This window comes from Aythya marila, assembly GCF_965140915.1.
Source record: "Aythya marila genome assembly, chromosome: 24".
NCBI lineage: Eukaryota > Metazoa > Chordata > Aves > Anseriformes > Anatidae > Aythya > Aythya marila.
Genome location: NC_139065.1, coordinates 1031435 through 1056667, shown reverse-complemented (window position 1 = coordinate 1056667; position 25233 = coordinate 1031435). Strand labels below are relative to the sequence as shown.

General features: G+C 54.4%; 1 protein-coding gene across 1 annotated transcript in view; it reads left to right on the top strand.

The window, feature by feature from the left end:
* PLXNA2 (plexin A2) overlaps positions 1-25233 on the top strand; it is a 147996-nt gene that overhangs the window by 86321 nt on the left and 36442 nt on the right. The window contains exons 5-13 of the mRNA XM_082778346.1: positions 1962-2062; positions 5822-5945; positions 6747-6900; positions 7780-7876; positions 10186-10300; positions 17282-17482; positions 19308-19404; positions 19606-19799; positions 23759-23910. Of these exons, the coding sequence (XP_082634472.1) occupies positions 1962-2062; positions 5822-5945; positions 6747-6900; positions 7780-7876; positions 10186-10300; positions 17282-17482; positions 19308-19404; positions 19606-19799; positions 23759-23910 (1235 nt within the window). The remainder of the gene's footprint in view (positions 1-1961; positions 2063-5821; positions 5946-6746; positions 6901-7779; positions 7877-10185; positions 10301-17281; positions 17483-19307; positions 19405-19605; positions 19800-23758; positions 23911-25233) is intronic.

Genomic DNA, 25233 nt, shown 5'->3' with positions numbered 1-25233 from the left:
TGTGGGTTTCCTGGCATTAATTCTCAGGGTGAATTTTGAAGTTGTAGGCCTAAGCACTTGAGCAGATGATAAATTCCCTCCTAGAGCCCTGGGCCTCTCTCCAGGTGGGGTCAGGAGCCCGGCTAAGCATCCAGCAGGGGCTGTGGGTGCTGTGCGGGGGCTGTGGGTGCTGGGCAGGCTCTGCTGCACTCACCAGAGATTGAATGTGCTGACGAGGTGAAGGGGTGAAATTGCCTGCCCTGAGTTATGCAGGCATTAAAAAGAAAGGATCAAATGGTCCCGTTTGGGCTGGAAATCTGCGAGTCGAGGAATCGCTCAAAATTCCTGTGTAATTTTTAAAGAATTCTCACGTACAGAAGCCACAGCTTCTGAGCAGAAAAAGAACCCAAAACGCATAACATAAAACGATCTGCAACAAACTGCTCTTCGTATAATTCAAATCCTCCGTTATTTATAGAGCGCCGCGAGAGCACGCAGCTCCTCACAAACACCAAAGCAGCCCTGAGCTGCATACAGATGGCAGGGACGGATCCTGCCGAGCCTCACCCCGTGGGCAGGAGGAGAGGATCAGCAGCACCCAACGGGCTGGGGAGCGGCCAGAGGAGCCCTGCAAGGGGCTGGATGGATTTTAGGCAAAACCTTTTGACCTTCCTTGGGGTATCCTGCGGCCGCTGGTGGCTCCTGCGGGGGCTGCTCGGAGCTGTGCTGGGTGCGGCGGGCAGGTTGGGTGCCGGGCACCCTGGGGGAGCTGCTGCTTCTGGGGGTGAGCTGCCCCCGCACCAGCACGGTGCCCGTGAGGGGCTTTGTGTGCCCAGATGGAAGAAACCTCACCAAGTGTCTGCTCGTGCTATAAACTCAGCGTGCCTTTCACAGGCACCTGCTGGGTGCGCAGGGGTGAAGTCCCCTCCCGAGGGTGTCTCGTGGACACCGGCTTAATCGATCACTGTGATGTTGACGGTGGTGTTGAGTGATGTGAATTGCACGTGCAGGATGAGACACGGTCAGAAATAGCTCGAACACCTGGGGAGGGCTAAAACAGAGCTGCCCATCCTCGCAGGAGGTCAGAGCCCCCCCAGAGGGGGACGCAGCCACGGCTCTGCCCCGGCAGGACAGGGAGAGCTTCCTTCTGTCCTAACACCTCCGTGTCACTCCTTCACCCCACGTTTCTCCCTTTCTGAAGCTCTTTGTGCAGCCAGCCGGGGCTAAATGCGTGCACATCCCACCCGGCTCTGCCTCTCGCCCACCCGCCACTCGCTTACCCCGCACGCATCCCACGGGCTCCGGCTCCGCTAAAAACCCTAAACACCCACCCAAGCTCCGTTTCAGGCAAAGCTGTTAAGGAGGGCTCAGGAAACGAGAAGAATAGCGGCCCCGTCGGTGTCGTGTTGAGAGAGGAGCTGGGTTCTCACCGCCTCAACAGCACTTGGCGTGAAAGTGGCCTTTGTCTGGCACACACTGCTCCTTTCACCCCGCGCCCCAGCTGGTGACGGACGGGGCGGCTACGGGCGGGTGGCAGGGCTGGGACCCCCCCAGGACCCCCCTGGGACCCCTCTGAGACCCTGGGAGAGGTGAGCACCTGTGGGAGCACGCGGTGTGCTCAGACCTGCCGGAGCAGGCAGGCTCTCTGCCTTCTCTTTAAAGCAGAACAAGCTGCTGCTTCTGCTCGCTTCCATCCCTAACCCCAGGAAATCCTTTTTCCTTGAATTTTGCCTTTCCGTTTCCCTTCATTTTTTTGTGAGGGCGTTATGCGTGCATCAGTTTAAGGGATCCGAAAGCAGGAGCAGCAGACTGGTTTTGCCATTGGGTTTTATTTCTGAATTATATAGGGTCTTCTTAATCCGTGATCCATAAACCATGGCCCCACAGCCTTCTGCACGAGCACTAAACGTTAACTTGGGCTCCTGGTTCTGCCTGCCCCGCCGTGCCGACAGACTCGCTGAGGCTGTGCTTCTCCCTTGCAGGTGTCCCGGGTGCCTGTGGAGTCCTGCGAGCAGTACACGACCTGCGGGGAGTGCCTGAGCTCGGGAGACCCCCACTGCGGCTGGTGCACGCTCCACCACATGTAAGTCCGGCCTCGGCCCCCGCATCCACGCCAGTGGCAGCGATGGGAAAAGCAGCTTTCACAACCCCCAAGAGCCTCCCCCACTTGCAAAAAACAAATTACATTGAAGTCCCTTGAATCCATCCTTCCCTTCCCTGGCTGTTCCCTGCATTGCAGTGTGAGTGCTGCTGAAAGCCCTGAGCTCCCATGAAGATGTAAAGGAAGAGAAATCTGTTATTTGGGAGAGGTGGATTGCGCACAGCACACAGGGAGGGGGCCGTGGGATGCCACAGAAAAGCAGAATTAAAGCCTGGGGGAGCAGAGCCCTCACGTTTTGCACGCTCCTCCCGGCTGCTTGAGCCTCCAGTCCCTTCTGATTAATGGGAAACGTTGAGAGGCAACAGGAGGCTTGCTGAGATGAGCAGGGCTTCGCTTTCGGTGAGGTCACAGCGCCGGAACAGAGCGGAGCACCGAGCCCTATTATGCATGGCTGGAAGAGATGTTGAAATTCAGCATGGCGAGGTCAGGGAGCATCTCCTGCAGCCGTCCCCGTTGGGGCAGAGCCGGCCAGGGGCAGCGGGGCTCGGGGCTGGCAGCGCTCCTGCACGGCCCCAGGCAGCACGGGCTGAGGGCTGGTGCTTTCAGGGGAGCTGCAGGAAACGCGCTCTGCATTCAGGAGGTGTCCCTGTTCTTTCTGTCCCCTGCCACAAGAAGGATCGCTTCCTACAGCGGAAGGGGACCACCAGGCAAACGCCGATGCGGGGAGGAGGGGCGAGCCCGGAGGATGCTGGAGGAGAGGAATAGAAATCCCTCCGGCCCCGTGCCAGCCTGCAGAGCAGCCCCCTGAGCTGCATGGAAATCGGGGCGGAGGCAGAGCTCGGGGACCCGCACAATAACACTTGGCCACATGCCTGAGCAGCAGGTGTTGGAGGGGGAGAGAGGGAAAAGGCAGGCTCTTGTGCAAAATCCGGCCTGGATTAGGGACCTGCGTGCTTTGGGGTGCAGACCTGGCTCCCGGCACCCAGCAGGGCCTGCCTGGTTTGCAGGGTTGGTGCCGCACCCAGGGAGATGCAGGAGAACCTGGTGCTGAGCATCCTGCCCATGGCCTGGCTCTCTCTGGGCTTGGGACACGCACGGAGCAGCCCCTGGTGCCCCTGCCAGGATCACAACACTGTGGGGTGCAGTGTCTGGGCATCTTCGTTTTTATTTTTCCTCTCAGAGGAGCCTGTCCAGCCCCATAGCAAAGCCCCAGATGTGCTGTCGTGGTGGGAAGCCTTCACTGTCACATTAGCTTTGGAACTGGGAGGCTTTTCAGGTTTTTCAGACGTCTCAGTGCCAGGGCAAGGCAGTCTGAACACATCGGTGGTGTGGCTGTGCCAGGCACTTTACCTGGGAAGCAGGTAAAGGTTGTTATCTTAATTTTGCAGAGTTTCTCCCCAATGTCAAGAGGAGAGAAAAGTGCTGTTTCCTCTGCCCTCGGCATTTAGGCATTGACGTCTTCCAGCAGGACTTTGTTCCCCGATGGTATTTCTCAACCCTCCCTTCGAGTGTCTGCACTTTCCCAGCCTGCTTAGAGCAATGCTCATTTTTTAGCCTTTGTCTTTAGCTGTAAATAATTGGGTTTATCTTGCTCTTCCTGAAGCCTCCGTCAAATTTGTTGGGAGGCCCCAAGCGCTGGCGTGTTCGTGTTTAACTTGTCAGCTCTCCTCTAGTTCTTGCATTTCCCCCTTCCAGCTGGAGCAGCTGCTCCTTGGCCGAGCAGGAAGGCTGTGGGTCAGGGTGGGATGCTCACGATGTTTTTTCTGAGGGCTGGTGGGAGGGTGAGAGGCAAAAAGGGCAGAGATTGGGTCCTTGAATCAGCAGGAGAGGGGACGGCCTCGTGAGCAACGTGGCCATCAACAGCACTGATAAAAACTAGCACTGAGTCTCGATCGGGGGCTGAAATCCCGTTGTTTCTCCTTATTGCGTGTTATGGGATTTGCCTCCCTGGGGTTTGGGGTCTGTGCCCTGCGAGACCCCCAGCAGCTGCTTCTGAATTGTAAATCCTGATGCTCTGGGTGTGTGAACAAGTGTGAGATACATGCGGGGAGCAGCGCCCTGTTCCAGGCGGCACCGGGTGCAGTGTTGCTGCCAGCCGGAGAGGTTTTACACAGCCAGTAACGAGGGGAAAGCAAAAGGATGCGAGCTGTCCTGGAATGAAAATTTCATCACCTGGGACTGCACAAACCTTTCCCCGTGCGATCATCACGCCTTCTTGTCTCTGAGCAGCCCGAGTCAGGGATTCAGGCTCTGCTGTGCAGTGGGATGCTGCCATGGGCACGTGCACGCCTGGAATTTAGGAGCAGTGATGCTCATGGACGAGCTGCCTGTGAGGATTAAACCAGCGAGCACAAGCAGGAATCGGCCACGGTTGTGGTGCTGGCTGCCCAGAGAGCAATGCTGGTGTGTAGGTGCTAGGGATCGCTTGCTCTTCCTCCTGCTGGAACCGCGCTCCTCGGGAGCCAGCAGAGGCCTCGAGGAGGTTGTTAAAGAGTCTCTTCAGCCCAGTGGGATTCGAAACCTGCAAGGCTCTTCCATATGCTGCTCTCTGCGAGTCTGTTATTGTCTACAGCCCTATTTATCTCTGTTAGGGCTGTTGCCATAAATAGTATGATAAAAAAGAGCCATTCCGGCGAGTCAATGAGATAAAGGCTCCAGTCAAGAGCTCGCTTTAAAGCTATCTTACAGATTCACTTAAACCTCGATAAGTCTTCCGTTGGCAGCGTTCATATTTAGCTCCATTACGCTCCAAAAAATAAAGAGGGGTGAGAGGAAGAGAAGAACAGCAGCAGTGTTTGCTGGCTATCACGCTGGGGTTTGTAAGGGAAGGCTTAAACTTCACTGTTCTTAACCAAAAGCCAACAGCACTGCAGGGGAAACAACAGCCCTGATTTTGGGTGCTGCAAGGCCTGATTTTGGGCACCGCAAACACCGATTTTGGGTGCTGATTTTGCGAGGCGCCTGCCAGCTGCTTGCAGAGGATGTTTCTGCTAACGCCTGCGTGTCTTTGAGGCTGCCCAGGCCTCTGCGAAGGGGCGCAGGGAGAGAAGCAATCTGACAGCAGCGCCTCGTTAAGTAGCAGCACCTCGTTAAGTAGCGAGTGCACTTGGAGAGCTGTCATGGAGCTGGCCGGTGGCACGTGGGTCTGGTGACAGCATCTGGATCCTCCGACCTTTGCGCCGTGATTTTAGCCGGGGTCCAGGATCATCGCTGAGCGAGAAGTGATAAAGTTTGCTGATGGTTTATTAACACCATTAACATCAAAAGGCCAATATGTCACCTGCTGCCGGGGAGCAGGTTTTGAAGAACAAGGTTTTCCCTAAATTACATGAAATAGAAAATCCCTGAGGGATCCCAGTGCGGTGCTGCATTGTCTGATATCCGTCTCGAAACATTAATAATTCTTCCCTGGCTTCCTGGTGGGCACTCATCTTCCCACTGTAATTAACTTGGGCGCACATTTCCCCTTCAGCACTTATAGCTGCAGCCCGAGCCCTGGCCGTGCTGCCATTCCCTTCATTCAGTGACTGCTTCTTCCCGGCTTCACCTTGTTCTCATACTGAACTTGTTTTTCACATTTTACCTGATTCTGCCTCAAAATTTCAGTTGACTCTGAGGACACCTGCCATACAAAAATAGGGATAACGAGCTGCGGGGAGCAGTCCTGGTCCCCTTGGCATGCCCAGAGGGTTTTGTTCCTGGGGGGCTCTGTGTGTGCTGACGTGTGCCCGTGTGTGCCAGGTGCTCCCCGCGGGACAGCTGCGAGCGAGCCGCCGAGCCGTACCGCTTTGCCGACAGCATCGGGCAGTGCATGAGCATCACCGTGCAGCCCAGCAGCATCTCCGTGTCCCAGCACAGCCTCCCGGTAGGTCACGGGCAGGGGAAGGAGCCCTCGGGTCTCGGGTTCGCAGCCAACGCTCCGTTCTCCAGTCTTTCTCCCTTCCCAAAAGCACAAGTGTGTTCCCATGAAGTCAGGCTTGCAGGGCGCTGGTGAGGAGGGGCGAGGGGGTAGGGATCACAGAGACAAATTCCCCTTCCCCTCGGGCCCCAGCTCGCGTTTCTCTCGGTCCGGTTTCATTAACCGTTGAAAGGCAAGGCTTTGTTTCCCAAGCAGCCCATCTGTGAGCTGTGCCGAGCCCTGGCTCTCCCAAGCATCCCAGCTGTTTCCCCGCGAGCCCCCCGAGCACCCGCGCACCAGGACCCGTGGACAGGCGCTGCGGCAGCTGCAGCCCCGTCCCGCGAGCCCCCGGGGCCGCTGCGTGCCCACAGCTGGGCTTGGTGCTGGCAGCCCCCGAGGTTTCTGCTGCTGCTGCACGTGCTGGGGGCTGTCCCCATTTCTGTTGGTGCTGCTGCAGCCCTCGAGGGCGGCGCTGGTTCTGCAAAGCAAGTGGGGGACGAAAAGCTGCTATCGCCACCTCCCTCCCAAACTGCAGCATCCAAAAGCTCAGCGAGGTGGTTGTGCACTGCTGAACCTTCGTTCTTCTTCCCCCAGCAAAAGGCAGTTGGCTGCTTTGTGTGTGGATGGGTGATTGAAGGGCGGCAGCATGCAGTGGGAAAGCAGTGGGTACCGAGGGCACGAAGGGTGCTGGGGCAGCTCTCCTGCTGACCACTTGCTGGCTCTTTTATTCCTTGTTTTATTCCCCTTCTCCTCTCCCCCCGGCTGCAGCTCAGCCTGCTGGTGAGCGATGCTCCGGACCTGGCCGCCGGGGTCACCTGCCTCTTTGGGAACCTGACGGAGGTGGAGGGGCAGGTTTCGGGCAGCCGCGTGGTGTGCGTGTCGCCAGCAGCCAAGGACGTTCCTGCCATACCCGTGGATCAAGGTGAGTGTCTGCGTCGTGGTGCGAGCGCCTGTGCCACCAGAAAGCATGGCTGGGAGCATCTGCTGGGTAGAGCTGGCCCTTTGGGGATGCTGATGGAGAAACTCGGCACTCTGTGGAAGACGCTGGCCCCAGGGACCTGCCTGTGCTCGTCCTTAGGAGACGGGCAGGCAGCAGTCTGTGCGTTCCCTGTCCTTTTTCGGTCCCCGTCTTTGGGCTGTTTCTTCACTAATGTCACCGCTGCCTTATTTTCTCTTCCCATAAACAAAATGCTACTTGCTTAAAACTCATTTTCTCCTTGGCATCCTTCCAGGTGTCGGCGGTGCATCCCTGCTGATATCTCTGTGTTTCTCAGACATTATAGGGAGCCTCGGAACTGGTGATCACTGGGGCCAGGAGCCACAGCGGTAGCAGGGCTGTTGCAGACTTACCCTGGCAGCTCTGGAAGAGCAATCTGCTCTTAATTAACCCAGGGATGAGGCTCCTAAAAAGAGCCGCTAATGGCCTCACTTCCACAATTAGCTCCTATTCTAGTCTTGGGCCAGACTGAATTAGTGTGTGTTTGTCCTGGAGACAGAAATCCTGTAGGGAAGGGGACGCAATCCCGATCCCCAGCTCATTTCAGCTGTGACATGGGGCAACCCAGGGGTTTTGCCACCGGGTCTGATCAGGCCTGGAGGGGCTGCTGCAGACGGGCAGCCCCTGGGTCCCGGGGTGCTCGGGGGGGATGCTCAGCAGCGGGGTGCTGGGGGTGCAGCCTGCCTGCGCCTCCTGCCCCGCACTGAGGGCTCGGCACCCTGGCCAGCCGGGGAGCCCCCTGGCACCCAGCGCTGCTCCCCCCGTTACAGCCGGGGTGCTGACTGCCTCTGTTCTGCCCCGCAGACTGGTTCGGCGTGGTGCTGCAGCTGAAGTCGCGGGAGACGGGCCGCACGTTCGTCAGCACCGAGTTCAAGTTCTACAACTGCAGCGCCCACCAGCTGTGAGTGCGCTCCCCCCCTTGCCAGCCCCCTGGGGGCTGCTCCTGGTTGAAGCCCCAGAGCCTCTCCTGGGACATTTTGGGGGGAAGCTCCCTGCGGGAGGGGGTCTTTGGGCTGTTCTCTGAGTGTGGGTGCTCTGTGCAAGGCGAGCCCACGGCTCCCTGCCCTCTGAGCGGCTGCAGCTCTCCCCGCCTGGCGAGGCGCAGGCGGAACGAGCCTGACAAAACCTTAACCTGCTGGTGCCCCCAAGCTGCTCCATCCTGCAACTGTGAACGCGGATGCATCTCGGTGGGAGAAGGCAGAAAAGGGATGGGGAGGTGGGCAGCACGCAGTCCCAGCACAGCGGCAGGGTTGGGGCTGGGGTCCGGGAGCAGGAGCCCCCTGCCTCGTGTGCTCGCCCCAGCAGGCAGCACGCAGCTGGCAGGCCGTGCAGTTGTGTTTGAGCATCTGAAGCGTTTGCAGACTTCTCTCTGGAAACAAAGCAAGTCCCAGAGCACCCAAATGAAACACAAACAGGACCTGGCACAAGCTGGGTAGCAAGCGGCTGTCCCTGCAGGGCTGGGTGACGTCTCCCGCTGCAGGGGTCAGCTCTCAGCTCCGGTTTTGGAGCAGGATTTGCTGCCCAAGAAGCCTGGTAGGAGCCAAGAAGTGCCAGCACGGGGTCACTCACAGCCTTTCCATGCTGGATTTGAAGCCTCAAGCTATGAGGCCCTCCCTGCTGCACTTGGAAGAGGGCTGTGTGCTCTGACGAGTTTGGCTAGCCCGGAGTTTTTCTAGGCATCCATTCCATTTTTCTTTATTTTTTTCTTTATTTTTTGAGCCACCACACACAGCAGAGGCACAAGGTTGAGAGGAGCCCTGATGATCCTTCAGTCCCTGTGTAGTGTCTCTCCAGCAGTCTGTACCCACCACCCCGTGGTCCCTGCCTCCTGCCGTGTTCCACACAGCTCTGTCTGTGCTCCCTTGTCCCTCAGCCAGGTTTCACAGCACCAGCCCCTGCCCCACCACGAGCACTTGTGGTCCTGTCTGTGGTTCCCCTGGGTTCTCGTCTGCCTGGATTTGCTTGAGGGGTGACGTTGTGGTGACCCCTGTTTTCTCCTCAGAGTGGGTGTTTGGATCAGGAGAGGCAATGTGTCTTCTGTCCCGTCATTTGGCTCCATCTGACCATGCCTCTCTCAAAGCTCATGTTTGGAGATAAAGTGCTAACACGGTTGTAAATTCTGTAGCACTTACATCATGCTGCACTCATTATCAGTGAGTTCAACGAGGGCATGAGGCAGCCTTGCAGGAATGAAGCACAACATGCGAGAAGCAGAAAGGAATACGGGGCTCAGCTAGCATCGGAGAGAGACCTATTGATCCCGAAAGTCCTCACTGCAACAGGCAGAGCACTGGGAGAGCAAGTAGGGGAAGGGCTGTGGGTCTGCAGCAGCACAGGAGCATGTGAAGGGGTTGTGGTGCACGGAGCATGCACCCGTGGGCATTTGCAAGGGGCTCGGAAGGGCAGGAGGGGTTTGTGGATGGGTGAGGAGATGCTGGTTTTGCAGACAGGTTCTGCTGACCACCCTGTGCTGGATCCAGGCGTGGTGAGCCCACCGAAGATGGCTCAGCTCTCAGGGCATGAATTTGTGTGCCCAGGGAGCTGCAGGGGGGTCAGGAGCCTGGGTGGTGGCTTCTCTTTTCAGCTCATTTTAACAAGAGAAGGAGTAGATGGAGTGGGGACACACACCCCCATTCTGAAGCAAAGGAGAGCCAGTGGTCCTTAAGACAGCAGAATCAGGAAAGACCAAAGGTGGTGACCTGGAAGTCCTGGGGAGCTCAGGAGCCTGCAGGGAGCTGGGGCAGAGCAGAGCTGAAAGCAGCAGCCAGAAAACCACACGGCAGAGAGGTGCACTCTGAGGCCAGCTGAAGTGTTACCACTGACTTTAAGCATTCCTGACTTGTAAAATAGCTGATCCAATTTTTGCCAGGCTTGCTTTGTTTTCCAGTTTTTACCAAAGCTAAAAAATCAAGCCGGGTGTCTGTGCAATGCTGTGTTTTATTGTACACAATGCAACGATGTGCAGTAAATCCAAGCTTGTATTTTATTACTGGATTAATTGTGTGGCTGTTTAAATACTCTCTTCTGAGTGTTTGTTTTCCCAGACCCAAGATTGTGCTGCTGTCTGTTACTTTTGTTGTACCAAACTCCATCCAAAGAGGCTGTTTTCCTGTGAGGGACCCTGAGCGGGGACTCTGGCTAGGCTGACCCGTTGCAGTTGGCCTTCCAACCCAATAACCTCCCCTGTAACCTGTCCCTTCTCCCCACCAGGTGCCTGTCTTGTGTGAACAGTGCTTTCCGCTGCCACTGGTGCAAGTACCGCAACCTGTGCACCCACGACCCCACCACCTGCTCCTTCCAGGAGGGCCGGATCAACGTCTCTGAGGTACCAGACCACGGTTTCAGCACTTCCTAGCTCCTTATTCTTTGCTTTTCCTGTGGCACAATTAGCAGAAGCGATGTTTGTGTGAGGTTTTTCCACTTTCCATGGGTTGAGGAGTGTTCCTGGGCTGGCACCTGGACGTGCAGATGCAGCAGGAACATAGCAGGAAAGTGTTGGTCTAGCAAAGCGATGTGTCCCAACCTGAATGCCAAAGCTGAGCCCCCCTTTGATACGTGGGTATGCTCAGATTCAGTAAGAGCTGTAATTCATCTGTAACTGCTGTAGCGCTTTCCTTCAGGGTCTCAGACTCCACGTTATATACAAAGCATGCAGGGATTTGCCCGACGGCAGCAACGAGTGGTGCAGAGCTCCTGGTGGGACTCCTCGTGCCTTCTGCACCGGGTTGTGTTGGCAGGTCTGAAATTTATGGGTGGAACCCGACTGTAAACTGGTTAAGAAGGGAATTACAGACGTGAATAGCCCCAGACCTTGGAAAGGAGAATTGGTTCAGGTCCCAGCACTGTGGACCAGGGGCCATCTCTCTTAGCAGTTCATAAAAGGTGTGGGGCTCCATTCCAAAAACGCTTTTAACGGTTGGAAGGAGGCAAAGCCCATTAACAGCTCTGCCAGATCTCTTCGGTATGACCTGAGGTGAAGGGATCCGTGAAGGAAAAGAGTTTGTTAGCACAAATTCCTGATCAAAGTTAACCAAAACCCCTTGATTTGGGGTTTTTGCACCTTGTCTTGCCCAGTCCCCAGATCTTTCGTTGCCAGAAGGCGCAGAGACACAGGGTAAAGCACGTTAATGAGCTGCACGTGTATAGGATGGGGGTCTGCAGGAGCAGAGGGGCAGGACAGGCAGTGTAACTGGGAGCTGTCAGCCTCGTGCCACCTCCAGCAGGGACCAGAAGAGGCACGGACGTGGCACCTTGAAGAACTGCCTCGTGCAGTGAGGGTACAAACGCCCAAGGAGAAGCATCCACCCTGGGGACAAACCAAAAGCTTCCCCAGTCCAGTTCAAAGCCAAGAAACTTCCTTTTAAGATAACAAGGGAAAGCAAAAACCTTTGCTTTGGCTTCTCTCAAGGGGTGTGGGTTTTTTTTTCCTTCACACTCAAAGCTTTACTGTCTTCCCAGGCTTTACATTTGGAGTTCTTGTTTTTATAGGTCTCCAACCCCAGGATATTAAAAGTGTTTGACGAGTCTCTGGCAAAGTAGGGCAATTCCATCACCTCCGTTCTGCTCCCAGGAACACGCAGGACTTACCTGAGATCACAGGGCAGCGAGAGGAGGAGATCCATTACCTCTGCTGGTTCCTGATGGGATCACAGGGCTCCAGAGGACTTTGTCATCCTCGTCCTTTAGAGTTTGTTTCTTAGCGGGGCCGTTAGGTGTTAATGCAGCACCCTTCTGGTGCCTGTTTTTGATAACAGCTACCCATAATGATACAGATGCTCCGCTGCTCATCCTGACTTCTCTGCACCTCTGAGCACAGGCAAAGCCAGCCACTAAAAACTAATTTGTTTGCTTATTTGAGGTAAATGAATTGTCACTTGTATACACAATGCACTCCTAATGCCTTTATTACGGCATTTCACTCCGCTTAACACAAGACATCAAACAAACGCCTCATAAAGAGTTTCCTCTCCTAAAATAATTCAGATCACAATGCCCTCATTGTGTCATGGCCTGATGTATTGGCAAAACGTTTGTGCTTATCAGCATGGGTCCCTCTGCAGCAGCAGGTCTGTGTGTGTGGAGCCGCAGAGCCAGGCCTGGGCCTGAGGCTGTGGTGGAGCTGGGCCCCTGCTGGACCCCCTGGCCTGGCCCATCCCCTCAGCTTGTTCTCCTGTAATACTTTCACGTGTGTTTGGATGTTCTCTTTTACTCCTGACCCATCAGAATTTGTGTCCCACTGGGATTCAGACATGTAACTGAATCCCTTTGATGCCCCTCAGGGTTGTCTGCCTTGGGAAGGGAAAAAACGCACAAAGCCCCAGCCCGTTTGCTGGGTGCTTTGGGAAGCAAGCCCTTCTTGATGAGCTGCACACTTCTTTCAGTCTTCTGGCTGTACCAACTGAGCTAGCTGCTGCTTTTCTGCCCCATGTTCCACCCAAATACAAAGGAGAGGAGCTTTGTGTCTCTATCTGCCCTGTGCCCAGGGCAGAGCTCAGCAGCAGAGGTGGTGGCTGGTGCCTTGCCACGGGGGTAGAGGCTGGCCTGGGAAGCCATCAGTGAGCTCTAGCACCAGCAACCCTATTTTTTCAGCCTTTTTCAGGTGGCCTGAGGCTTCGTTTGTTCACAGAAGTTGTGTGCTTGGACTTTGCTATCCAAAGAGCAATGGGAAGGTGTAGCCCTGAGGGTAGCTTGCACCCACACAAGCAAAGCCTCTCCAAAATGGGGCCTCACGGGTGCGTAGTGCTGGTTGTCCCCTGATACAAAGCTTCAGCCCCCCCAGGTGAAGCACAGGGTCCTCAGAGACTCACACAGCCCCAGCTCAGGCCTGTAATGTCATTTTAATGGGTCCGGGGGGGTTGGGTGTGAGTGTGTGTGGCTTATGGCCGTACGACGTGTCCCTGTAAGTGTACAAAACACAGAGATGAAGAGGAATGTAGACACGAATCTATCCTTATACCCATCCCAGTGGAGAGCTAGAACCAAATAAATCCTATTAGTTTCCCAGAATGTGGGATCCCTTCCCTCTTTGATGTCCACTGCGTGTGGATAATGCCATTTCCACATGTGAGGTGCTGAATCAGGGGAATGGAGCGTTTCAGATTCTGGAAGTTAAGTGCAGAACCAGATTTCAGCTCTGTCCTGACTCCTTGGAGTTTGGGTTTAAATTATTGCTGCTTTTAGGGCGATATCTTTGCACCTGGCTATGCCCTTTGATGCTGAGTGCAGCCTGATGCACCTCGAAGGAAATAAAACAAATCAAACGTTCCTCATATCTGTTCCTACAATCCCCATTTTGAATGCCTGAATGGGATTTTTGGTGTGTAAGAGGCAACCAAGGACCACCTCTAAATCCACCAAAGTCAGCAAATGGCTTGTCTGGGTCACATCTAGCTTCTGCAGGGATGTTGGTCTGGGATATTATCAATAGTAACAAGAAGTCCAGCTGCAGCAAGGTTAACTGCTCTGAAAAGATTGGGTTGAGCTTATTGGCAGCATTTTTTTTCTCAGTAGCTTTATGGAGTAGAAAACCCCAGTGTCTGCTGTTTGGAGGGAAACAGAGCCGTGCAGGAAGATGCTCCTTGGGGACATGGGAAGCTGTCCCCTCCGTGCCCCATCCATGCCCAGGGATCATCTCTGGTCCTCACCTCTGCTATACAGAGAGCTGCTAATGGGCAAGAAATTGGCTCTGCAGGCTTCTGTGCTCTGTTCTGCTGTAAATATTACAGGACTTCGTAGCTGACGGTCCAAGGCACAGGGTATGGAGCAAAGCACAGGACAAGCAGTCAGTTGTTGAGAATTTACTGGTGAGAAAAGTCCTGCTGCAGTTGACTTTCTTTGCACGTTTGGTTCCTGAGGAGCAAGGTCTGCTCTCCTTTCCACTAGCGTAAATGAAGAATAATGTGTTTGCCTGAGTGATGGGGTTCGTAATTCATGTCATTGGGAACACGATGCTGAGCCAAGGGTTTGTATTCATGTGCCAAGTTCGCTTATGTTTAGAGCTTTAAAATGTGAGTAGCTAGTTAACATTTGTAGAGCGTTTTTGGTTTTAGGTGAAAAATAGAAAAATGTTGTATTGTCTTCTGTTTGGTCTAAATCCCTTTGTCGAAAGAAATGCCTGCTATTTCTAGGCAGTTTTTTTCCAAGTAAGAGCAAGGAGGTTTGACCTACTAAAAATGCTCTGTTAAACACAAATAATAACCATGGGTGCTCTGTTCTGCTCCAGGGACAGATGCTTATCTCTGGTGTTTAAGGTATTTATAGACCTTGGAATCTTTGAGACTAAAAAGTGTTGCAGAAGCATAAAATGTCTTTGTAAACTCTGCGCAGTGATGCTTCATACCCAGAATATTCCTTGAGAGTCTGTGCCACTCGTGCATCAGTCTTGTCTTTCTCCGGCAGATCTTCTGATCTGTGTTTATTCTGGTTTACTGAAGTCAAGAAGGATAATGAGAGAATTCAGCGTGTGTTTGTTTAGCAAAAGGAGGTAATAATGGCCTTTCTGACTCACTGCAGGATTTACTTCTCATGAATTAAAAACAAAGTAAACTGATTACGGAGCAAATTGCATATTCTGCTGGCTGGAGTTCTCCCTTTTGCTCTGCGTTCTCTGGCTGCTCAGCTCGTCCTGGCATGAAGTGGGGAGTGCAGGATGGAGCACCCAGACTGGTGCTGAGCAAGTGAGGGGAAGGGGGGAGCCTTTCCAGAGCCTGCACGTGGTGTGGGAACCAGGTGCTGCTTAAGAGGCACCCACGGGTGGGCACCTCTCTATCCACTCGCACACGTGCACGTGCCATGTAAAAGCCTGCGTGTGCATGAATTTGTGCATACATCGCTGCTGCAGCAACTGGGGAGGGAAAAAAAATAAAGAACTGAAAGCTGAGCAATGAGCCTGGATTGGAAATGGCACAAATAGGGAAGAGAGGGCCCGCAGCAGTGCTTTCTGTAATGCGTGCGGTGTCGGAGCAAGCCCCGTGCCCCCCAGCCCCTGCAGGCTTGGTGGCTTCACTCACTCATCTGATAAATTCAGCAGCAACCGCCAGCAGCAGTGCGGCGCCCCACAAGTGCCTGTGCTTTCGCTAGGAGGGCATCTTCCTGCATCCCTCTCCATCCCAAAATGTATGTCCCTTATTAGTGTGATCACTGGAGCTGTCAGGCAGCGCGGAGGGGCTGCGCTCGCAGGCTGGCAGCCCTTCTCTGCACCACAACCCCGACGTGACATTTTTCTCCCACTGAAAGCACTGCTTGAAGAGGAAAAAAAAGAAAAAAGAAAAACTATTACATCCTCCTCGTCTCGATGGTAGGACAATTTTTGCTACCAGCATTTTCAGCATTACAGGGCAGATTTGGAAATGCAAGTCCTCTCCTGTTCTCTACGGGAAGAAGCATTTCCTTAGCAGTCATCTCACGACTGACGGTGGCCAGGAAGGATAATGGTCCAGAACATATTCATTATTTTCAGGACTGTGCGCTGAGCTTCTCCCACTGGTGAGATGGCTGGAGACTGCCGGGTTTTAATCATCATGTGCTGAAGGATCCCGGTGCTGCGGGGTGCCTCTCCTCCCAGCCCAGCTTGCCGAGGAGCTGGGACCGCTGTGCCCTGCAGCCGTGTCCCTGCGTGTGCTGTTCTGTGGCCAAGCCCTGTGTGCAGCCAGGTCTCGAGCAGAAGCTGGGATAGGTGTGCAGTGTGTGATAGGTGTGCAGTGTGTAACGAGTGTGCAAAGGGAACCCAACGCAGCTCACAGCTGGATGGAAAACACCAGGGATCTCAGCAGCTTGCTGGGAGCAATGCGAAGGCTGAGATGAGATTTGAGCCCACAGTACTGGCGTCTGTGGGGACCTGAGAGCTGAATTTTGTGGTGACATTCCCAGCCAGACTGCAGATCTGTGCTGCTGCACAGAAGGGCTGCTCTTTCCTTCCCAGCACGGCCAGCTTCCTGGCTGCTGGAGCTAAAAACCACTCTTGGCTGTTAATCCGTGAAAGTCCCTGTTAGAAATAAAATAAAAAATATATAAGGAAAAGTGCCACTAAAAAGGTTTATGAGGCAGCAGCTTAAGCTACTGGCTCCTCCAAGCTCGGGCAGCATCTGGTTCTCATTTACAGCTCCTCGGAGCCAGTAGCGAAACAACATCCCATGGCCTGGGAGCAGCTCGGCTGCCTGCTGGCCCTTAGCGGGATGGGATTTCCTCCATAGGGGATTTCCTCCCTGGGAGATTTCCTCTCTGGGCACAGGACAGCTCTCCTCGCCTCTCCATCCGCATGATTTAGCTTAATTTCTAGGCTGGGTGGCAAAGGGCTTGGGATGCCAGCGTGGAATTTGGCAGAGCTAAAGGAAACAGTCCGTTTTTTTCCCCCCTAAAACTTCTGCGTTAGTTGGGGATTAATCATTTATTGTCAGCTCCTTACAGGTACTTAGGTACCTATTTCCATTAGATCAAAGCAAATTAGAGGTAAATGGAATGTAAATGCTTCTGATGGCCGGAGCCTTTGTCTGTGGTGCTGCAGTTCCTGGTGGATGAAGAGAGGAAAACCTGCGGCTCCCAATGTGCTGTGGGGAGATAATGCTTGGGATGCTGAGAGCTGTTGGGAGAGATGTCATACAGCTACCACGCACTGATGGTTTTTTTTTGTGGTTCCTCTCAGATTATCTTTCAGACAGCCATCGAATGCTCCTGGTTTGTGCGGAGCCACAGATGTGCTCATGTGTGAAGTGATGTTTGTGGGGACGGTTTCGCTTTGTTTTGTGCAGAACATCTATAAAGAAACCCAGAACTCCTGCAATAACAGCATTAGTGGCAATGCTACGCCTGCTATTAATTTACAATTGCATTATTTTGGCCAGATAGTGGCAGAAGTGGAAACAAATAACGCTTCCCTGCTTACTGCTTTAGTTACCCTGCTTAGCTGTTTAAGAGCCCAAGACCAAGCACTTCCACGCTTTCCGTACAGCAAACAGAGAGTTTGGAGGCAGCAGCATTTTGCTCTTCTCTTTGTTCCTTTCTTGCAGCCACGCTGACGTTTGAAATATTTTCACATGGTTTTAGATGGAAAATTTAACAGACTGCTTCCAGTTTCATGGTATTTTGTACACTTCAAAGCTCGGCACCGCTCCCCAGCAGGGGAGCTGTGCCGTGGGGTTCTGTATTTCTGCACGGAGCCTGCAGCTGCGTGGCCACACCACGAATTTTCTGCCCTGCGTGCCAAAGGCGTGCTCGGGGCATCGGCCAGCTCACTGTGGGCTGAGACGTGCTTGGAGCCGTGGATGTCCCATCCCCGCCGTGACCTCCCGCTGTCTTCTCTTGCCCCCAGGACTGCCCCCAGCTCTTCCCCACGGAGGAGATCCTGATCCCGGTGGGAGAGGTGAAGCCCATCACGCTGAAAGCCAGAAACCTGCCCCAGCCCCAGTCCGGGCAGCGCGGCTACGAGTGCGTGCTGAGCATCCAGGGCGTCATCCACCGCGTGCCCGCCCTGCGCTTCAACAGCTCCAGCGTGCAGTGCCAGAACAGCTCGGTGAGGGGGCCGGGGGCTCGGGGTGCTGCTGGGTGCTTGGGGACAGCGTGGGGACGGGGCTGGGGCTGCTCAGGAGCCGTCAGCAGCTCCGGAGCACGAGGCTGCCTCCCGTCGTGTTTCTTTTTTAGCTGAAGCTCCCCTCCTCCCCACGCAGCGCCTTCCCAAAACAGGCTGCTGCGATGCGAGGGAGGTGGGCTCAGCAGTGGGGAGGGAAGGGGATGGACGGAGAGAAAAGTCCTGGGGTTAAGCTGGCCCCAAAGTGCAGGTGGGAGCTGCTGGGGGCGTTTTTGTGGTGCTGGCCCCGTATCTGGCGCTTCCTCGCCCGACTGCAGGGGTCAGCGAGGGGAAGGGAGGAGGAGGGAACGCACCAAGGTGTGGAGGCGAGCTGATTCACAAGGGAGAGATAAGGAGAGTCGCAGACCCCTTATCAGGGAGCTGTCAAATTCCAGGTCACGGTGGCTTGATGCATACAGAAATGCTGAAACACCACATGGTGCGGGGAGGGAGGGGGAAGGAAAAGTGCCAGGGGAGAGAGCGCAGCAGAGGGAAGGAAATTTCGGGAGGGATGCTGCTGAAGCAGCAGGCAGGGGAAGGCAGCTCGGCCTCAGCTTGCACAGGCTGGGACTCAGCACTGCCAATGGACCGGGCAGGATTTGACTCAGGGGTATCCTCCTCGGGGGCTTTCGGAGGGGCCCGGGGTCAGGCAGGGTGCTCTGGGTTTGTTTTAGGCAGCAGAACGAGGAACTTCAGGGGCTGCTTTAGCATTCTGTGCAGATGGTCTTAAATTGTTAATCAAGTTTTGAATTTTTAAAAGTTTCGCTGGATATTTATCCATCACTGGCTGTCTTTGGGCCTTGCAGCTTGCTGGCTAATAAATGTATTAATACTGTGCAGTACTTTTGCTATCTAAAGCAATTTATAAACATTAGGGAAGCGCTTTTCTTCCTGTTAGGCTAATAGGAAGTGGTAGACAGAGAATTTAAGAGCAATTCTGCTCTCATGGCTCCATCAGCTGAACAGAAGATGTGGTTTCTTAGTAAAACCCAGGCAAGGTAAATCCCTGTGACAAAAAGCAAGTTAAAACAGGGCACCTGTTACACGGAGACAACCTCTGAGCACTCTGCTTTCGTTTAGTCATCGTTCCCTCATCCCAAAGGTGATGGCAGCGCTCACTTTTTAAAGATTTTTTAGCAGCTCTTGATTGACTTACGGAGAGCAGCTGAACGAGGCCTCACTGGTGCTAATGGCAATGCTGGGAATTTCAAAACACGCCGGGAATTCACAGGAAGCATCCAGCTTCTCTCTGCAGCCCCCGGATGTTCACGAGAGGGTGAATAATTCACCTCCGTGCTGTCACAGACCCGACTGATGCTCAGACATGGCAAGGCCCTCTCTGCACCATCTACTTTTTCGCAGCTGATGCCTATTTCATCAGCCAAGGCTGTGCAGCATGATTTCTGAGCTCCCAGTCACACCAGGGTGCGTGGTGCCTGTATGTATAAGGAGTTAGCCCGCAGGCAGCAGTCCTTGCAGGGTGATTATCTGGAGGGGCTGTATTGATAAGCTAGGGACTGAGTGACAAGAGCAGCCGCTGCGAGTGGAATAATTAATCCATCGCCTCTCACGGGGACTAGATCTGATTTAATTATCTCTTCCCGGTGAGGAGGAGGAAGCCAAAGCAGGACCCTAGAGCTGAAGTGTGGAAGTGGTGGTGGTGGTTCAGACATCAGCGCGTGAGGCAGAGAATAATCACTGCTTGTTAAAAAAAAATGGAGTGTTTCCTGGTAGCATCCCCGCAGGCATCTCACTTGGGTTTCTTCCCCAGTACCTCTATGATGGGATGGACATAAGCAACTTGGCCGTGGACTTTGCTGTGGTGTGGAACGGGAACTTTGTCATCGACAACCCCGAGGACCTGAAAGGTAACGGTGCTCGGGCTCATCACAGCACCACGAGGGCTGGGAGGGAGGGAGGGACCTGGTGGTCCTGGGTGACCCCATGTTGGGCAGGAGCATCTCCTGCACCACGGCAGCAGGAGAACTGCTGGAAACCCCCAGACTTAAGCCCTAAACCCACCCCGTGGGGAGAAGCAACTCATCGCGTGCCGCCCTCTCTCCCCGCAGTGCACCTGTACAAGTGCGCGGCGCAGCGCGAGAGCTGCGGGCTCTGCCTCAAAGCCGACCCCAAGTTCGAGTGCGGGTGGTGCAGCGGGGAGGCCAAGTGCACGCTGCGGCCCCACTGCGGCCCCCCGGCCGCCCAGCCCTGGCTCGACTGGTCCAGTAGGAACGTCAAGTGCTCCAACCCACGCATCACCGAGGTAAGAGCGCTGCTGGGCTCTGACCACCCCTGGCCCCTTCTCTCCCCATCTTGGGGGGGCTCAGGGCTGTCCCCAGCACCCATCCAGAGCTGAAGATTGGGGAACAAAAATGCTCCGTTGCTGCCTGCGAAGTCGCCTTGGGTGTGAGCAGGGTTTGCAGCCCTTGCCCTGCCACATAGCTGTCACTCAGCACGGTGCTGCTGGTGGTGGGGTGACCGGTGCAGGAATGCTAATTAAACTAGGGAGCTAATTAGTCTAGAGGTGATGTTTGTGATGTTTCTGTTCAGACCGCTGAGTCTCCCAGGAGCACTCCTACCAAATAAAACCGCCCGTGGCCTGTTAGCGTTGCTATTAGAAGTGACACTCCTACCAGGTGGGAATGGAAGAGGATTTTTGTTTCTCACTTAATTAACTTCATTAACAAAATAGTCTCCCTTGCCCTGAGCGTGTGTCCGTTCTGCAGGAGGTGCAGGTGTCGCACGGTGCTGTGCCCAGGCAGCCTGTCGCACTGCTGTCCCTGGCTGAGGAGCTGGCAGGGAGGCAGCAGGACGCGGCACACACACGTGCACCAGCTCAGCCAGGGCCCCTTCACAGGGGGAAAGCTTCCTCATCCCTCAGGCTGGTTTCTGCACCAGGTCTGTGAGAGCAGCCCGTGCTCTGACCCTCTGGGAGGAAGGGATTCGCTTCGTTTTTATGGGAGAAAGGCCCAGGGATTGTTGTGTTGTCTCAGGGTTAGATGTAGGTTGGCGCTGGCTTTAAAATCTTGGACTGGAGAGCAGCACTCACTCATACAAGTGCCTGTGTTACAAACACCCTGCACGACTCACGCTAAAAGAGCATTTAAAACGGGCTGTTTTCCACTCCTTTTGCTTCATCCGGCCACTTTCACTCTTCATTTGAAGCTGAAGGTCAAGGGCTTTGCTCCTGGGTCTGGCGCCTTTGGGGGACGCGTAACTAGCAAGAAGAGATCACACTTTAATAGTCATAAAAGCAAGTGGGCAGCAGGCTGCACACAGCCTTTTTTCACCCCATCACACTGTGAGGCCTTGCCATCACCAACAGTGTCCCTTTAACAGCGTAAGACTTCCATGCAGTCTGTGGTCTTAGCAATAAATAAATAAAAATCAGTTTTCTTGTGAACAAGCGGCACTCTGATCTCCTATTCATTTATTTGCAGGCCTCATTAATATAACATCAGTGCAACAAACAGCTGAAGGGGGGGCAGTGTCAGGCTGAATAATGGAGTTGCTCTGCGGAGATAACAATTAGGTTCTGAATGTGCTATCAGCCGAGGCAGAGACGAGGACGGATCATGCCGGGATGACAATGCTCATGTGCTGGTCCCCCGCTGGGCTCATCAGCTGGGATCCGGACAGCTTGGATGACAAAAAAAAAGACAAAGAGAGTGAAGGTGGCTGAGGTTTGGGAGGGGTTGTGCCGTTTGTTGTGCAGGCAGGGTGCTCTCCTCACCCCAGCAGACGCCACCTGGTTATGGTGCCGAGTTGTCGCAGGCTCACAGCTTCCCCCAGCTCCAGAGGGAAAGCCCTGTCCTGGGGCTCCCTGGTTCATGCACAGACTTCTAGATAAATCCTGCTTTTTGTCAAATGCTAACTGGTGCAAGGCGTGGGGCTGACAGCACACAGCTCGTGTTGTTAGAGCCGTGTCTTCTGCGGGCTGGGGAGGGAAGCGGGGTGTCCCACGGGGTCCCTGGGGTGCCAGCCACGGTGTCAAGCACCAAGATCAGTGCAGAGCTGTATCTGTGTCCCTTACGTGGTGTGAGGGCTGGGTGCAAGGGTAACCAAGCTCCTATCACCATCCACTTGGTGTATTTGAAGCCTTTGTGGGCATAACTCAACGCTTTGCACGTGCTAAGTCCTCTCACTGTGCAGCAGGGACCAGGCGTTACCGGAGGGGGTGGGCTGCTCCTTAGTTCCAGGCTGAGGCAGAGGCGGGCAGCTCAGGGCATCAGCACACCCAAAGGCCTTCCAGGCCCCACCTTGGATCTTAGTGCTTTTCAGCCTGTTTTCAGGACATCCTAAAAATTATCCAGCGGAGGTATAGCCCCTTACTCAGCCAGCGTATGAGTCCTGGTAGTGGCCTTGCTGTCCCATAGCTGCCCTTTGCAGGATTTTTTAATCCTCCACTTTTAATCCAAGAGCTCCAAGGCCGAGAGAGGCTGTACCAACCACATCCCTGTGGGCTGCCCTGTGAGTTACTGAAACACCGCTTTATTAGGGCTGATCGGGTTTGTTTTGGGTTGTTTGGGGTGTATCCCTTCCTAATGCTTTCTGGCTGGGAACAGAAACCTGGGCGGTCACCGCGGGGAGCCCTGCAGCCCGGGCAGCCCCCAGCACCACCGGCCCCAGGCTGAGCACACCCGGGGGTGCTGGGGTCGGGGTGCTCCTGCCGCTGGACCTTTAAGGCTCCTCGTCTTCCTGCGATTTTGACTGAATCTCCCCAGCTGTAATTAATGGAATGCATCTGTTCTAACCCTGGGGCTGCTTTATGGCACAGTTACTTCAAAACTGTTCAATTAGCGACCACTAAAATCTAGGTCGAGTGGAGCTCCGTATTGGGGATTTTCCAGGTCAGGACATTTTCAAAATACAGGATCAGCCCTGCTTTGTTTGGCAGGGCCGTTTGGCTCCGCTGCTCATGGTAAGGTCAGGAAATGGCAAACTGCAAATGCTTTCTGGAGAGGGGAAGGGGCCAACGAGCCTGGCAGCTCAGGCGCTGCAACAAAACACGTTTTAGAGTAATGTGGAGCTGCAAAGGACAGTTGTAGCTGTCAGGTACGTGAACTGCCGAGCTCAGGTGATTCCCAGTTAGCAGCACGAGCCTTCAGGATGCAGTGTAATGCAATACGGCTCGATTTTGTGCCGTGTCTTTGCAGGCACACAGGGCTTGGCGGAGCTAAATGATACGGGATGGGATGTGCTCTGCGCTACGAGGCACAGAGAGCAGCACAGCAGGCAGGGTGTGATGAAGGGATCAGAAACCCCCGTCGTTGATCAGGGGGAGAGGGAGGTTGGAGCACGTGCAGGGGAAAGCTGAGGCGCTTTGGGATGCGGTGATGCCCACACCTGGGCACAGAGAGCAGGCTGAACTCACACACGTTTTGCCAGATTTGGTAACAGAGCCCAGATTTTGGTAACAAAGCTGCCAGGCAGCCAGAAACACTGAGGAAAGGGACCTGAGGAGCTGCAATCTGTTGCCAAAGACAAAGGTGGAACCGACAAGCATAAACAAGATTTATCCATTAAATTAATTAAAGTGCATTATTATAGATTGTTTGTTTATTAATAACAGCTGTAGCATGGAGAAGATCCGTAACTCACCCAAGAGCAATAACAGGCCGGTGGCAGATTCGAAATGATTGTTGGAGAGTCTTGGGTCCAAGTCCTGTGACTGTACGTTAGTGTAATTTATACTGCTCATGGACAAGGATATTGTCCTTGATGAAAGTCTATAGAAGCAGGGCTGATTACGGCTGAGGTAGGCTATAAACAGGCAGCTTTAAAGCACACACCTCGCCCTTTAACATTTCTAAGTCACTCGAGGTGCCAACTTCCTAATAAAATGTGATATTAACATTCAGGGAACGGCCGAGGCAGAAGTTAACAAGGTTCTGCAAAGCAGCGGGCAGCTTCTGGAAGGTTACCCGCAGTCTGCCACATAGTCCATGAAAAAGCAGCCGGGTTTATTCTGTCTGCGGAGTGGCGTTGTCCAAGCTCTGGGCTCGGGGACCCTCGATGTCCCCTCTGAGGAAAAAACATGGGGGTTTTGGCTTTGTCAGCTTCTCCGGGGTGCCCTCGGTGGCTGCGGCAAGAGGTGCCCATGGTTGGGTGGGGGACGCGGTGCCCGCAACAGGGGCTCCTTTCCCAGCCAGACACAGGACTCCCGGGGGAACCAGCTCCCTTTTCCTCCCACAGCTTGACCCGTGTTGTCCTTCCCTCTAGATCCTGACGGTGTCAGGTCCCCCAGAGGGAGGCACCAGGGTGACCATCCGCGGTGTGAACCTGGGCCTGGACTTCTCGGAGATCGCCCACGGCGTGCAGGTGGCCGGGGTGCCGTGCGCGCCGCTGCCGGAGCAGTACGTCGTCGCTGAACAGTGAGTGGCCTCGGGGACATCGCCTCTTCCCCAGCCTCCAAAATAACTCCTCCAATAACTCCTCCAGCCTCTGGTGGTTCCTGCACCCGCTCCAGCTCTGCAGAGCTGCAGGAACGGATCCGGAGATGGATGGTGCCCCTGCGGCCGGGAGGGGACAGTGTGCTTGGATGGTATCCTGGGGTTCAAACAGCCCTTTAAGCTTTCATTAAGTGTTTTGTTCCCTTCCAGGCAGCAGTTCCTGCTTTGCTAAGCAACTTTTCTGATGAGCACCTTGCTGTTGATGCTGAGCCTCTCTGCCCCCTCCGCTCCCCCTCGCACTTGAAATTCAGCCGGCGCCACCGGCTGTGCGCAGCCATTTGTTAGGCATGTGAGGTGGTGACAGCCCCTTAATCCAAATGGGCCTCCGCTGGAGTCAATTCATTTATTTCACTAAGAAAAACGTCAACCAAAAATTAGAAAATAGGCATGTAACAGAAGATGGGCGAATAAACCTCCCACGGTGACACCTGGTTCTGCTGCTGCCTGGGGGATTGCTCAGGTCAGCCGTGCTGCTGGGGGTCACCGGCGCCGGGCAGGGGAGGTGCAGTGTGGGAAGCGTCCCCACGGGCCCTCCGATGTCACCTGCTGGGGACTAGGGTGGCTGTAGGGATGTGGCAGCTCCCCAGGGATGGCCACCAGCAGCACGGATGTGCCTCAGCTCTGGCAGTAGCTTGAGGCAGTTGTCATCTGTTGGTGACATCCCATCGGTGGCCCCAGCGCAGCAGAAGCGCCCATCACTGGGATGCGTTGGCACTGGTTTGCTGTTTGCTTGCTCCCCAGCACCATTTTCTCTACCTGCAGCCCAAATCCCCTCCTCTTGGAAGCGAGCAGTTGGTCGGTCGGTGTTTTCTGGCCACGGGGTGAAGGGTGCTGTGGCAGCACAGCACCGCCAGCGTTAGCGCAGCCGTGGCTCCCGGCGCGCACCGAGCGCGCCGTTGGTGCTCGTGGCCTGGGCTGTTCTGCTGAGCGGCATTTTGTTTTATTTTATTTTTCAAATAAAAGGCAGAATATTATAAAATTGTCCTCCTTTGATGGTATGAAACCCTGATTTTATAATCATGACTCTAATTACGGCTCTTGAGCTTTCAAAGTTTGTTAACATCATTAAAACATTTACCCTGGGCAGATAACAGCAAGCGTTAGCATGAGAGCTGCCTTTTAAAGATGAATACAGATAAAAGGGCCCTCTTTAGGCTTCTGTGGGCAGACTGAATTCCAAGACTGTAATGACTCACCATATGCTCCAGCCACGCAATCTATCAGCCAGCAATTAGGTTAATGTTG